This window comes from Carassius carassius, chromosome 4 (genome assembly GCF_963082965.1).
Source record: "Carassius carassius chromosome 4, fCarCar2.1, whole genome shotgun sequence".
NCBI lineage: Eukaryota > Metazoa > Chordata > Actinopteri > Cypriniformes > Cyprinidae > Carassius > Carassius carassius.
Genome location: NC_081758.1, coordinates 2,784,099 through 2,799,417, shown reverse-complemented (window position 1 = coordinate 2,799,417; position 15,319 = coordinate 2,784,099). Strand labels below are relative to the sequence as shown.

The 15,319-nt window shown below is 38.3% G+C and overlaps 3 protein-coding genes across 3 annotated transcripts in view; 2 read left to right on the top strand and 1 right to left on the bottom strand.

The window, feature by feature from the left end:
• Window positions 1-27: 27 nt before the first annotated feature.
• On the top strand, window positions 28-3,499 carry LOC132132587 (MOB kinase activator 1A-like). The gene is made up of 6 exons (XM_059545023.1): window positions 28-391; window positions 753-919; window positions 1,566-1,659; window positions 2,199-2,332; window positions 2,410-2,573; window positions 2,682-3,499. Exons 1-6 carry the CDS (start codon window positions 378-380, stop codon window positions 2,757-2,759), a joined length of 651 nt encoding a protein of 216 aa, XP_059401006.1. The 5' UTR covers window positions 28-377; the 3' UTR covers window positions 2,760-3,499.
• Window positions 3,500-6,777: 3,278 nt separating this feature from the next.
• LOC132132564 (translation initiation factor eIF-2B subunit alpha-like) lies at window positions 6,778-11,900 on the top strand. Its single transcript, XM_059544989.1, has 8 exons — window positions 6,778-6,895; window positions 7,371-7,609; window positions 7,691-7,807; window positions 7,893-8,005; window positions 10,108-10,176; window positions 10,638-10,713; window positions 11,411-11,536; window positions 11,612-11,900. Exons 1-8 carry the CDS (start codon window positions 6,883-6,885, stop codon window positions 11,765-11,767), a joined length of 909 nt encoding a protein of 302 aa, XP_059400972.1. The 5' UTR covers window positions 6,778-6,882; the 3' UTR covers window positions 11,768-11,900.
• A 116-nt stretch (window positions 11,901-12,016) lies between these two features.
• The window catches only part of cngk (cyclic nucleotide-gated potassium channel), a 97,130-nt gene continuing 93,827 nt past the window's right edge, over window positions 12,017-15,319 (bottom strand). Inside the window, exons 39-43 of the mRNA XM_059545002.1 lie at window positions 15,127-15,248; window positions 13,617-13,843; window positions 13,143-13,300; window positions 12,768-12,871; window positions 12,017-12,677 (exon numbers count right to left, since the gene is read on the bottom strand). Coding sequence (XP_059400985.1) covers window positions 12,388-12,677; window positions 12,768-12,871; window positions 13,143-13,300; window positions 13,617-13,843; window positions 15,127-15,248 — 901 coding nt within the window. The 3' untranslated portion in view covers window positions 12,017-12,387. The remainder of the gene's footprint in view (window positions 12,678-12,767; window positions 12,872-13,142; window positions 13,301-13,616; window positions 13,844-15,126; window positions 15,249-15,319) is intronic.

Sequence of the window (15,319 nt, the reverse complement as noted above, 5' to 3'; positions counted from 1 at the left end):
ACTACCGCCCTCGACCGCGCGCGCATGCTCCGTGTAACTACACGGGTTAAGCAGACAGGAGGCTATTTTTGACTCCTAGTTTCACTTATAATTGTTTAGAAAGTACCGAATAACTGCAACAGTATTCGCAACGAGGAGGTCTGCACGCGAACACGCGGTTTATTTCTATGCTTGCACCGTGGCACCCGTTGGGAACCAATCGTAGACATTTCCCGAGTCTCTACTTCTACGCCTACTTGATATCTTTGGTCTGTAAAACCTGAAACCGTGAACAGTGCTTTTAAATGTTGTGTATATGCCTTTGGGAATCAACTTTATAGTACTAATCATTCGTGTTGCCTTCTAAAAGTTGTTTCCGAAGAAGAAAAGAACCGGATATGAGTTTCTTATTGTAAGTATTTTAGTCGATGCAACAGTTTATTAACCTTTTCTTCCTCGCCATTATCGCGTGTTACAGATCTATCAGCAAGCAGTTGTTTATTCCCAGAAGAATGAGTCATATAGAAGCACATCCAGCTAGAAATAAAGAGAATAACATCGGCTCGCGCTAATAACACTCAACTTTCAGCATTTCCGGTTTACTGTCTCTGTTCCTGTATTGAGCATAAAAACTTCAACTCGGCGTGTTTTGCATTTGACATCTTTGTATATATGTTATTTTTGAAGTTCTTCCCCTCTGTTGATATGTCATGGCTGGTGGGTTTAACCAGGTTTTTCCTGTAGACTTGACACACTGTGTCTCTTGATTGCAGTGGAAGCCGTTCATCAAAGACATTCAAGCCCAAGAAGAACATCCCAGAAGGCTCTCATCAGTACGAGCTGCTGAAGCATGCAGAGGCCACGTTAGGAAGCGGAAACCTCCGAGCTGCCGTGATGCTGCCTGAGGGAGAGGACCTCAACGAATGGATCGCTGTCAATTGTCAGTTTTCTATTGAACCGTTCCAATTTACAGTTGTGTGTGGAAACACAATAAATGCATCTCCATGCAGTCATATATCTAGGTGTGCATGTTTACGCGAATGCTTCGATTAAAAGTGGATTTGATTGGATGATTTGTGCATTAAAAACACATTAAGAAAGTTTTATTCCACTTATGTTCATGTATATGATATTGACCCAGAATAATGATTATGCTGACCCTCTTTGACATTGACCATCCAGATAAACTAAAACATGAACTGAATCAAGTGAATCAAGGCAAGTGTTAAACGCGATGTGAAGAACCTGTGAGAACTGCAGTGGTATCAGACCAGAAGAGCTGAGCGCTTGATCGTTTCAGGCTCTTTTAAACAACTTTTCAGACCTTTTCAGTACAATCTGAGGAGCTAGATAAACACGGTTAATGATTAGAAACCGTATGCTCTTTATTTTAGATAGAATCGGTTATTTAAAATAATTATCAGTGTTTTGGAGTCAGTAGCTTGAGCTTTTGATGGTACATAGAAATTAGAAAAAACCATACAGATTAATCCGCTGTTACTTATTTTATCTCTAATATACACTTCAGTGAGTTTGGCTGTGGGAGTATTTATGATCGTCGATTAATTCATATGCATTTATTTCAGCTGTGGACTTTTTCAACCAGATCAACATGCTGTACGGCACGATCACTGAGTTCTGCACAGAAACCAGCTGCTCGGTCATGTCTGCAGGGCCCAGGTGAAATAAAACAGCTTTTCACTGCTTTAGTCTTTGCACTTATTCTTTGTGCTGTGCTTAAAATCCTTTACCCATTTTGGTGTTTCTGGTAAAAAATGACCCACTTTTGAAAAATTTCTCATGCTATATTATCATCCGATATTGGATTCAGTGCCAACTCGATTGTCTTTCAATGTGCACGTTGCATTTCTCTTTTTGGAAGTGATTGAGCATCTGCCTGATCTGAGCTTATGCACCTTCGTTTTCGATTGCAGAAATGATCCAGAAATAATGCTTTTGATAGGTGCACAAACTTAGATGAATGAATTGGACAATCAACCAGTTCCAAAAAACAAAACAAAGCAAAAAATAAAAATTTGAAGCAAAATAAGTTTTTTTTTTTGGAAGGAAAAAGCTTTTTCAAGAAAAAGAAAATCCTCTCTAGATGATTTTTGAAACTAAAAAGGCTGAAAAAGTTGTTGCATACATGTTAATATACTGTTATTATAAAAGGTGGCTATTCTGTCTGAAAAGAAACCGTTTTCTCCATAAATGAACAGGTATGAGTATCACTGGGCAGACGGCACCAACATCAAAAAACCGGTCAAGTGTTCAGCTCCCAAGTACATTGATTACCTGATGACCTGGGTCCAGGATCAGCTGGACGATGAGACCCTCTTCCCGTCCAAGATCGGTTCGTTTGATTCTGTTTGAGATGTATTATGATGCAGGGTCTGTTATTGAAATGAATGAACTTGTTTCTCCTTCCAGGTGTTCCTTTCCCAAAGAACTTCATGTCAGTGGCGAAGACTATCCTGAAGCGTCTGTTTAGGGTTTATGCTCATATCTATCATCAACATTTTGACTCGGTCATACATCTTCAGGAGGAAGCTCATCTGAACACCTCCTTCAAGCATTTTATCTTCTTTGTACAGGTCAGTGCATTAATAACACACATGCATGGGTCATGAGGGACGCTCTCTAAATAGTTTGGGCAGTGCTTTTCTTGCACTGATGGCAATCTGTGATTTTTTTTTTTCCAGGAGTTCAATCTGATCGATCGCAGAGAGCTGGCGCCCCTGCAGGACCTTATCGAGAAACTAGGCAGCAAGGATAGATAGACGCTGATATGAACACAATATTGGTCAGCCTTAATGCATTTTATAGAGCGCCTTTCTTTGTTCCTGTCTGAATGTGCTGTTTGTGCACATTGTGATTGTCTTTCATCATCTCAGCTCGTAGAAGTCTGGAAACTCTTGATTTTCTCTTCACGTTTCTTCTGTTGTCAGTATTACACTGTAGCCTTTATTTCACCCCTTTGTGACAGATTGGGATATAAAGCAACTATCAGAGTTTTTATGGAAGTTAAAATAAAACCAGCCGTTTTAATCAGTGCTTTTAAAACAGAATAAGATGTGTTTGGGGATCAATGTTACTTTTACTTTATTGTTGTTGTTGTTTTGTACAAGTTTGAAGGCAAATGTTATTTGTTAATTTTTTTTCTTTTTTCATTTCTGTGTGATTGCATATTCATCAGTGAAAATGATTGTTACGAGACGTTTGTCAGTTGTAGGTAAATCCCAAGAGCTTTATATTCTGACTTTTAAGCAGTATTTCATGCCTTATCAAAGCATCTGGTTCATTTTATTTTTTCCTTTTTTATTTCTAGTCACAATAATGACTTTTCTAGCATGTACACAATAATTTTCGTAAGCGTTTGGTCTTGTTAATATTTAGGTTATAGCCAATCAATGTTACATCTATGTTTTTAAGTTGGTGATTTTCAAAGGGAAAAGGTGGGACTTTTATTTTGAAATTAAAACATTCCTCACCCGGAAGCTCGTTTTTTGCTGAGATTCTTGGTAAAAATAATAATAAAAATAAAAAACTATAAATAGAACTAAAACTAAATAGATATAGATAAACAATGTAAATGTAATTTTTTAAGGCTACATGGGGATGAATATGAGTAAAAGCAATGCAATAAAGAGAGTCTCGATCGAAGGAAACATTGGTATGTGTGGATTATTACAGCTTTTTTCTCTCTTTTTATACACATTTTTATATTCATGTTTATACTGGTTATATAATGTTAATGTGATCTTCCTCATTTAAAGATTTCCATTTCTAATAAATGCTGTTGTTTGGAGTTTCTGTTCTTCAAATAATCCTAAAAAACTCAATTTCCACATAAATATGAAGCAGCCCAACCCTAATAATAATGAGAAATGTTTCTTGAGCAGCAAATCAGCATATTAGAATGATTTCTGAAGATCATGTGATGTATTCTAACATATTCACATAGAAAACAGCTATTTTCAATTGTAATAACATTGCACAGTATTACTGTATTTCTGGTCAAATAATTGCAGCCTTAGCAGAACAGACCTCTTTGGAAAACAGTAAAAAAAAAAAAATCTTACGGTTGTGTTCACAAACAATCCTAAACCTACACAAAATTTAAAAATTTCTCCAAATTGACAAGCAAAAAAAGTTAGCTTGGAATAGAAGTATAGCGCACTCAGGTGTCTGTTCTGGAAAACCATGATAAATAGTACAGCAGTTACACAACTAAACACAAAAAAGAACCCTCCAGAGGTTTGCGCTCTGCAAGTGATCGACGCCTTGTGGTACCATCCCAAAGAAGTTCAAAATCACTCTCAAGGACCTTTTCCTGGACTGTGCCCAGCTGGTGGAATGACCTCCCAATCTCAATTCGTACAGCTGAGTCTTTACTCATTTTCAAGAAACAGCTAAAGACTCATCTTTTTCGCCTGCACTTAACCAACTAACACTAGCACTTTTCCTTTTCTTGTCTTTTAATAAAAAAATAAAATAAAAAATAAAAAAACCTACCTATGCGTTCTACAACCCGAATTCCGGAAAAGTTGGGACGTTTTTTAAATTTTAATAAAATGAAAACTAAAGGAATTTCAAATCACATGAGCCAATATTTTATTCACAATAGAACATAGATAACATAGCAAATGTTTAAACTGAGAAATTTTACACTTTTATCCACTTAATTAGCTCATTTAAAATTTAATGCCTGCTACAGGTCTCAAAAAAGTTGGCACGGGGGCAACAAATGGCTAAAAAAGCAAGCGGTTTTGAAAAGATTCAGCTGGGAGAACATCTAGTGATTAAGTTAATTGATATCAGGTCTGTAACATGATTAGCTATAAAAGCGTTGTCTTAGAGAAGTAAAGATGGGCAGAGGCTCTCCAATCTGTGAAAGACTGCGTAAAAAAATTGTGGAACACTTTAAAAACAATGTTCCTCAAGGTCAAATTGCAAAGGCTTTGCAAATCTCATCATCTACAGTGCATAACATCATCAAAAGATTCAGAGAAACTGGAGAAATCTCTGTGCGTAAGGGACAAGGCCGGAGACCTTTATTGGATGCCCGTGGTCTTCGGGCTCTCAGACGACACTGCATCACTCATCGGCATGATTGTGTCAATGACATTACTAAATGGGCCCAGGAATACTTTCAGAAACCACTGTCGGTAAACACAATCCGCCGTGCCATCAGCAGATGCCAACTAAAGCTCTATCATGCAAAAAGGAAGCCATATGTGAACATGGTCCAGAAGCGCCGTCGTGTCCTGTGGGCCAAGGCTCATTTAAAATGGACTATTTCAAAGTGGAATAGTGTTTTATGGTCAGACGAGTCCAAATTTGACATTCTTGTTGGAAATCACGGACGCCGTGTCCTCCGGGCTAAAGAGGAGGGAGACCTTCCAGCATGTTATCAGCGTTCAGTTCAAAAGCCAGCATCTCTGATGGTATGGGGGTGCATAAGTGCATACGGTATGGGCAGCTTGCATGTTTTGGAAGGCTCTGTGAATGCTGAAAGGTATATAAAGGTTTTAGAGCAACATATGCTTCCCTCCAAACAACGTCTATTTCAGGGAAGGCCTTGTTTATTTCAGCAGGACAATGCAAAACCACATACTGCAGCTATAACAACAGCATGGCTTCGTCGTAGAAGAGTCCGGGTGCTAACCTGGCCTGCCTGCAGTCCAGATCTTTCACCTATAGAGAACATTTGGCGCATCATTAAACGAAAAATACGTCAAAGACGACCACAAACTCTTCAGCAGCTGGAAACTATATAAAGCAAGAATGGGACCAAATTCCAACAGCAAAACTCCAGCAACTCATAGCCTCAATGCCCAGACGTCTTCAAACTGTTTTGAAAAGAAAAGGAGATGCTACACCATGGTAAACATGCCCCGTCCCAACTATTTTGAGACCTGTAGCAGAAATCAAAATTGAAATGAGCTCATTTTGTGCATAAAATTGTAAACTTTCTCAGTTTAAACATTTGCTATGTTATCTATGATCTATTGTGAATAAAATATTGGCTCATGTGATTTGAAAGTCTTTTAGTTTTCATTTTATTAAAATTTAAAAAACGTCCCAACTTTTCCGGAATTCGGGTTGTAGATACAGTTACATCTTTCTGAGAATATCTGTCTGGATACAGATTTGTAATGATGACTTGCTAGTTCTTGACCTCACTCAATGTGAATTCGCTAGGACCATCAAAGAGTCCAGGCATGTTGAAAGAGTGAACTGAAAGAACAAAACAGAAAAAAGAAAACATTTTAATGAAGACAATCTTATAAATTAGCGTCAAATTACATTACATAAAAATGAAGGTACCTGAGTTTCCCGTTGAGCTTGCTGGTCCCACCAAAGTAGGACTGACCTCAGCCACAATGACTAGAATATTAACCCCTTCGTCTGCTCATTAGTGATCGTGATTATTGGTTTTCACAGACATCTCATATCCACTTTCAGAACTCTCCATTCAAATACTCTTTAACATATAAGAAACAAGTCGAGGCACAATTTGTTACTTTTTAAATAAATTTTAAAAACATGGTCAACCTGATTTACAAACCAGAGGCCATAGTTGTGATTCCTTTCCCTCATAATCGCTGTGCAAAGTATTTCCCTCTTTCTTCTGTGCTTTGACTGAAGTGCTTGCGAACCAACTAAACAAGTGCATACTTCCAGTCATTTAGTTGTTTTATATTTCATATATACGTATCTAATCGCTATTTTATTTTTTCAGATTACAGTTTCACATTAGTAGCTAAGGGTAAAATTAACAAAGAACTTCTCCATGCTGTTGTGCTCTAGTCCCGCAGGTGGCGCTAAACACAACCTCGTCAAAACTGACGAAGAAGAAGAAGAAGAAGAAGAAGATCGCGCTGAGCACTGAGCAGCAGCATGGAAGAAGCAGGTGAGTTTCCAGAAAGACACAACACAAAACATACAACTGTGCTCTTCTGATCATCTTCCAGATGAGGAGAATCATTAGGGCACATCCTTCTACTTCGATCAGACATATGACGGGCTGCACTGTGAGGACAGATGCATTATGGGAGCCCTTCAGAGAAACTAACTGAAATGTTTTCTGTAAGCTACATTTCCATCAGTTCAGTTATTAACGTTAAGATATCCATTTTTCTTTTAATACTTGACCGTAGTAGTTAATTCTTTAGTAATAGTTTTAATAACGACATAAAATGCGTTTAAATTATTAATTAGGATCTAGATTATGAAAATTGTTCGCACTTGACAGTAAGCTCTCATTTCTTATCATTAGTGGATGCATTAGCTGATCTATTTTCTGGACAAGCACTACATCTGTCTATCTGTTGGTGTTTTCTAAACAAGCACTAAATCTGTCTATGTGTTGATGTTTCTGCTCTCAGAGCTGGTGGGATATTTCCGAGCACAGATCAGAGAAGACCCGGACGTGGCTTCAGCGGTGGCTGCTATCCGATCGCTGCTGGAGTTCCTCAAGAGGGACCCGAGTGAGACCATCCTCGGTCTGCGAGAGAACATGACACAGGCCATCCGGAGACTGGAAGAGACAGATTCATCGGTGGCCGTGTCGTCTGGAGGAGAACTGTTCCTGCGCTTCATCAGTCTGACCTCGCTGGAGCATCCAGTGTGTCTCTGCTCTTCAATCACTGCTGTTACTTTTATCTTCTGTTCTGCTAACGTCGCTCTGTCTCTCTCTCTTTCACAGGATCTCTCGCAGTGTAAGAATCTGATGATAGAGCGAGGTGAGCTCTTCTTGAAGAAAATATCGCTGTCCAGGGGCAAAGTGGGTAAGCTGTGCCACACCTTCATCAAAGATGGAGCAGTAAGTGCAGTGCTAGAGCCATCGGGGCATGTCCTTTCGTCATTACTTTGGAAACGCTCGACTCATGTCTGCCTTCCGTCTGCAGAAAATCCTCACACACTCATCGTCCCGAGTGGTTTTAAAGGTTCTGGAGAACGCAGCAGCTGATAACAAACGTTTCACAGTATACGTCACCGAATCGCAGCCGGACTCAGCGGGGTGAGTCTTCAGGGCACTGCTCCAGTGACTCTTCTGCTTTACAAAGACAACAAGCAGTAAAACTGGAACTATGTACAATGGCTTCAGAGTGTTTGGATTAAATTACATTTTTTTCGTTTTGCATACATTTTGAAAAAAACAGGCCTCAATGCAGTGCTAGCGGACACTCAGCCGAAGCACAGTACACACTCAGTTATGACGAAATGCTCATTGTGTGGAGTTCTTAGACCGTAAATTAGATCCATGCATTCGTTCTTAAAGGGACAGCAGCATAATAAACCGTTGAGATTTTTTTTCATCAAGAGCTATTAAACACAAAACCCTAAAATGGAATTAAATCTATGCAAACCGAAATTTGTTTCGAAATTAAGAATCAATTTATAATTGAATCAAGTCACAAGGTACCAAAAAATTCCCACCTCTAGTTGCCTAAGCTTTCTATGAAAATATGTGTGCAGTCGTTCATTGTTTACAGGTGCTGGTCATATAATTAGAATATCATCAAAAAGTTGATTTATTTCACTAATTCTATTCAAAAAGTGAAACTTGTATATTATATTCATTCATTACACACAGACTTCAAAATTATTTATTTTAATTTTGAGGATTTTAACTGACAACTAAGGAAAATCCCAAATTCAGTATCTCAGAAAATTACAATATTACATAAAATACAAAGAAAGGATATTTAGAAATCTTGGCCAACTGAAAAGTATGAAGATGTAAAGTATGAGCATGTACAGCACTCAATACTTAGTTTGGGCTCCTTTTGTCTGAATTACTGCAGCAATGCAGTGTGGCATGGAGTCGATCAGTCTGTGACACTGCTCAGGTGCTCTGATAGTGGCCTTCAGCTCTTCTGCATTGTTGAGTCTGACATATCGCATCTTCCTCTTCCTAATACCCAATAGATTTTCTATGGGGTTAAGGTCAGGCGAGTTTGCTGGCCAATTAAGAACAGGGATACCATGGTCCTTAAATCAGGTACTGGTAGCTTTGGCACTGTGTGCAGGTGCCAAGTCCTGTTGGAAAATGAAATCTGCATCTCCATAAAGTTGGTCAGCAGCAGGAAGCATGAAGTGCTCTAAAACTTCCTGGTATATAGCTGTGTTGACCTTGGACCTCAGAAAACACAGTGGACCAACACCAGCAGATGACATGGCTCCCCAAACCATCACTGACTGTGGAAACTTTACACTGGACCTCAAGCAACGTGGATTGTGTGCCTCTCCTCTCTTCCTCCAGACTCTGGGACCCTGATTTCCAAAGGAAATGCAAAATTTAACTTCATCAGAGAACATAACTGTGGACCACTCAGCAGCAGTCCAGTCCTTTTTGTCTTTAGACGCTTCTGGCGCTGTCTGTTGTTCAAGAGTGGCTTGACACAAGGAGTGCGACAGCTGAAACCCATGTCATGCATACGTCTGTGCGTAGTGGTTCTTGAAGCACTGGCTCCAGCTGCAGTCCACTCTTTGTGAATCTCCCCCACATTTTTGAATGGGTTTTGTTTCACAATCCTCTCCAGGGTGCAGTTATCCCTATTGCTTGTATACTTTTTTCTACCACATATTTTCCTTCCCTTCGCCTCTCTATTAATGTGCTTGCACACAGAGCTCTGTGAACAGCCAGCCTCTTTTGCAATGACCTTTTGTGTCTTGCCCTCCTTGTGCCAGGTGTCAATGGTCGTCTTTTGGACATCTGAAAATTCAGCAGTCTTCCCCATGATTGTGTAGCCTACAGAACTAGACTGAGATAATTTAAAGGCCTTTGCAGGTGTTTTGAGTTAATTAGCTGATTAGAGTGGCACCAGGTGTCTTCAATATTGAACCTTTTCACAATATTCAAATTTTCTGAGATACTGAATTTGGGATTTTGCTTAGTTGTCAGTTATAATCATCAAAATTAAAATAAACATTTGAAATATATCAGTCTGTGTGTAATGAATGAATATAATATACAAGTTTCACTTTTTGAATGGAATTAGTGCAATAAATCAACTTTTTGAGGATATTCTAATTATATGACCAGCACCTGTATATAGTACTTATTTTTTTTAAGTTACAGTCTTTAATTAATGTTTTCTTTCCCCTTTTGCCTCTCAGTAAACTTATGGCTCAAAAGTTGCGCAAACTCAACATCCCCGTCATGGTGGTGCTTGACGCTGCAGTCGGGTGAGTGTTGTGGTTTCATTACATTAACGACCCTCTTAATTGCTTTAATTCTTGTCCTACTCAGATCAGTTTTCAGATTCAGTAGATGTTCGTTCCAAAACATTATTAATCAGAAATACCAGCGACATAAACATTTGGTAACACTTTAGAAAAGGGAACACATTCACTATTAACTAAGAGTTTTTCTTTAATAAACTCCTAATTAGCTGCTTATTAATAGTTAGTAAGGTAGTTGTTATGTTTAGGTATGGGGTGGATTAAGTGCTCATGCAGAATAAGGCATTATTATGTGCTTTAGAAGTACTCATATATGCTAGTAATATGCATGCAAATAACTAGTTAATAGTGTGGATAAGTGTTAGCACACATTTCTGTTCTCATGATGGACCACTTTATTAAGGTGAGCTTCAACACCAAACATTAGATATGGTATTGAAGTGCTTCTGTTGTGTGATGTTCAGGTACATCATGGAGAAGGTTGACCTGGTGATTGTGGGCGCTGAGGGCGTTGTGGAAAGTGGAGGTGTTATAAACAAGGTCTGAAACATACACACGTTTGCATTCTTGATGTTTGCAGTTGTATCTAGTTGTAATAGCCACCATATTTTCAACAGCTGAAGAATCACTGTACACGAAGACATTTATTTTGAATTAAACGTTTTCTGAGACGTTATGTTTGAATATGCAAATGAAGCACTTAAATGATTTAATTATGCTAACATGGACTCATTTGCACACATTTCAAGAATCCAAATCTGAGTAAGTTTTTCAAGTCAGATTTTCAATTTTTTTTCAACTTTCATTTTGTTGACATAATAGTGTTTTTACAGAGATATTCCATAAATTAGAAAATACCCCTGACCGCTGGGGAAGAAAATGAATAAAATGTATATAAATCAGGAGAAAGATATATAAACAAACCCCTCTGCAAAAAAAACTTTTATAGATTGGAATAAAACTGTGAAGTTTGGTGCGTTTAAGTGTCAAGTAAAAAAAAAAAAAAACCCTGAAAATGAAAAAAGATATGAATTGTACTTGAAATCCACAGACACAAATAGATGAAGTGTAATAAAATAAACATGGATGTTTTGTTTCCACTAGTCTGAAAAGAAGACCAACATTTTTTAAATTGACCAGTGCCTGGAAAAAAACCTTGACTTAAAACCAAATGCATTTAGCTGTTATTATAGCATTTATTTTATAAACTAGTGAAGTTATTGCACTTGTTTCCTAGATTGGTACCTATCAGATGGCCGTGTGCTCCAAGGTGCACAACAAACCATTTTATGTGGTGGCAGAAAGTTTCAAGTTTGTGCGGCTCTACCCTCTGAACCAGCAAGACGTACCCGACAGATTCAAGGTAAGCTAGTTGAAACACTTTTTCACATATTCATAATAGACGCATATGATCACTCTTTTATTACTTGTGTTTTAGTATACAGCAGATATCTTGAAGACAGTGAAGGATCTGAACCAAGAGCACCCCATGATCGACTACACCCCTCCATCCCTCATCACATTACTCTTCACGGACCTCGGGGTGCTGACGCCCTCGGCTGTCAGCGACGAGCTCATCAAACTCTACCTATGATCATCATGAGGATGACTGCTCTTCATAAAGCATTTCTATCATTGCCGAAGTGTATGCACCTGAGAGATCCTGTATTTGAAGAGTATGCCACAATCCCGATGTTAAGATTAAATTATCTGAATGGACAATCATTTTAATGAGTCTGTCTTTACACACAAAAAAAGCATTTAAAGAATTGCTCATATTTACAAGTCAGTAATGAATACTGACTGTTCAGAAACGTATGAATATTAATAATATAAGCAGAGACCATTTTAAGCAGGTTAGGTTCAGTTTCAGAGGTATTCTGCACTAATGCGTTTACATTTCTCAGGCATTATAAAATATAACAATACCCCTAAACTTCATTTAGTAGATTCTACATTCAGTTAGAAATGACAAATGATCAAAATACAGCTTTTCTGAGCAGCATCATTTAATAAGCTTTACAACATAACTATTTAACATCACACTACAAAAACTACAATTTCACAGTACATTAAATATCAACACTAAAATCCTAATAATTACTCCATTAGAACAAAATATCGTCCATCAGCAGAGTGGACTTGCAGTTACTCTTAACAAATCTAACAAACGTACCACAGCTCAACGATTATCGGTCACAATCAGGTGTACTGCTACAGCTGTGGCATTTCAGAAGCTCTCTTGAGCAGTTTCCCAACAGATGGACATAAGAGAGCCACATCTTCCAAAGCATTTTTGGAGAGCATAGCGATATCCACGTAGTTTGTGGCTATGGCAGTGTCACGGTTTTTATGTTCCACTAAAAAGTGATCACCAAAAGCTGCTCCAACAGAGAGACGCTGAAAGACATTTCTTCCTCTTTTGTCCAGGCACAGATTAACCTTGCCAATTAATATCAGATACATTCCAGTGGCAATGTCTCCTTTTCTGTAGATAAATTCTCCTAAAAAAACCCATCAAAATGTGATCACAGTACGTCAGTAAAGATGGGATGTGAGTTTGGGACTGATCTCAGATAAAAACAAATGCTCACCGACGGGGAAACAGCGGAAGAGAATTCTGGTGGAAAGTTCCCTTACGACAGGTTCTCTTAGATGGGAGAATAAATGATGCTTCTTTAAATGCTGCATGCAGATTCTAGATCAGAAACAAATGGCTTTTTCAGATTATATGTTGTGTCTGATAATATGGAGAGAGTCAATAATTATTTTTGCTACAATGAAATACCAAATTCAAAAACATTTTAATAAAACTATGAATAGAAAAGGACAATGTTATTTAAAAAGGGAAGAAATGGCGGATACGGTACCATGGATGTATTGTGCACCCCTACTACATTCATCATAATGCTATTTATTAACACAGACACAACTAAAAACATGCTGCCCAAAAACCTAGGCTTATTTACCTTGACACAATGTCCATTTTCAAACAGCGGGGGACACCTTTGAACAAAACCTCTGCGCATGTGCCTTTAGTGCGGTTCCACTGATAACTGTAGAACTGCATCACTCGATTTTGTAATATAGATGGGACTTTCTCATGCATCATGTGTTCCTGAATAGTCTGGAACAGATAACGAGGTTATTAAGAAATAAATCGTTATAAAAAAAGTCTAAAACTCTACAAAAACAGGGGTTCTCAACTCTGGTCCTCGAGGTCCGCTCTCCTGCAGAGTTTAGCTCTAACCATAAAAAAACACACCTGAACAAGCTCATCAAGGTCTTCAGGATTACTAGAAAGAGCTTGATCAAAGTTGGAGATACACTTTGAAGGAAAATGTCCTTCGAGAGCCAGAGTTGAGAACATCTGCTCTATAATATCATACACTTATTAAATACAGTAGTACTGTCGCTCTCAAAGATGCAGTGTTTACAGTTACCTGCAGTTTTTCCTCAAAAGCTTCCTGCAATGTCATCTTGTTTGTTTGTGCAGCGACGAGAAGTCCCATTTTATAAATCACTTGAATTTTAGACAGAATCATTATCATGACACATGCGATCATTTCTCCAAAGTTTGATGCCGTTATATCACCATAGCCTGTTGTTGTGTAAATCTGTAATATCAAGTAGGTAGCGTATCTATACAATTCAGTGAAGTCATGGATCTCTGCAAAGGAAAAACAAAAAATAGTGCAGGCCGACTGTAAAACTTAGGCCAGAATAACAACGAAACTAAATTCACTGCAGCAGCTTGAGTCAGTTTGAAGCTTTTCTCACTGTTTATGCAATAATATATGAGAGACCATGTTAAAACTGTGAATATACCTTAAACTAAAAGGCACTCTTACTAAAGAACCAAACGTTCTCGCTTTTCACACTCAAGGCATCCAAGAACTGCTGTTTGCACACACATTATAAAGATGTCAAAAGTGTCCTGTAGCATCTTGTGGTATAATGGATAAGAGACACAGCCGGTAATATTGGAAGGCATTACTTTACAGACAATATACTTTTGGACAAGTTATAAATTATGAAGATATCAATACTTTAGCCAATAACAAGCTAGAAAACGTAACTCAAACATGTAATATTGTAACCTAATGTTAACTAGTTTGTCAGTAACGTGATGCGTGTAATACATTCACTGATCAGCCACAATATTAAAACCACTGACAGATAAAGTTAATAACGATAAATACATCATTTCAATGGTGCTTGTCAAGAGGTGCCATATTTAAGACAATAAGGCAGCAAGTGAACAGTCAATTCTTGAATTTCATATGTTGGAATCAGGGCCAAATAGTGATATTTAGATGACTGGGACAGGGCATCCTTAAAATGGCAAATCTTGTGGGGTGTTCCCACTATGCAGTGGTTAGCTGTCAAGGTCTGATTAGGGACACCGTGGAAAGACAGTGTGTTGGAGGGAGACCTAGGGACCACAGAGGTGTGTGGAGCTGCCATCTTGGAACAGGCAATAGCGGGGGAACTATGTGCGGATACCGCCGCTTCTGAAACCTTTAGAGCAGACACCGCTGCCTCTGGGGAACTGTGAGTGGACACCGCTGCTTCGGGAGCTTTGTAAGCGGACATCGCCACCTCGGGGAGCTGTGAGCTGACACAGCAACTTCTGGAGTTTCTTTAGATGGTGCAACACTTATTAAAGAAGGTTGTGTGGCAGAAACAAGTCAGAAACACTACAGCACTACAGGCCAGTATATTCAATTAGTTCTCATATTTTTATTCACTTTTTTGACTGTCTACTTATGTTAGTCAAGGTTTTTCCATGTCGTAATGTTTTTATAAGCATTTTCCACATTCAAAATAAGACTGAAATGGATATTTTGGAAATAAATGGATATTTTGAGTTCAGCATGTTTTTAAACTTTGATTCCTCATGACTTGACTCCTATGTTGTCAAACTGTCCTATTTTTTTGTTTATTCCCTACCTGTTTCTGAAACCCATGACATTATTCCATGACTCTCAACGAATGAAACGCAGAGTACTGCTGCACAGTGGATAAAGAGGAAGGTGTGGACAAAGTACTTGATCATCCTAATCAACAGAAGACTGAAAACACACACAAAAAAAGAAAGAAAGGGTGAATGTGAGTTTTACAAATGAAAAATTTACTATAAGGC

Excerpts from the sequence above, each read along its gene's own strand:
- LOC132132587 (XM_059545023.1), top strand. Across the intron at positions 2,333-2,409 it reads CCTCTTCCCGTCCAAGATCG|GTGTTCCTTTCCCAAAGAAC; the intron begins GTTCGTTTGATT and ends TTCTCCTTCCAG. Across the intron at positions 2,574-2,681 it reads ATTTTATCTTCTTTGTACAG|GAGTTCAATCTGATCGATCG; the intron begins GTCAGTGCATTA and ends TTTTTTTTCCAG.
- LOC132132564 (XM_059544989.1), top strand. Across the intron at positions 7,610-7,690 it reads TGACCTCGCTGGAGCATCCA|GATCTCTCGCAGTGTAAGAA; the intron begins GTGTGTCTCTGC and ends TCTCTTTCACAG. Across the intron at positions 10,177-10,637 it reads GTGCTTGACGCTGCAGTCGG|GTACATCATGGAGAAGGTTG; the intron begins GTGAGTGTTGTG and ends TGTGATGTTCAG.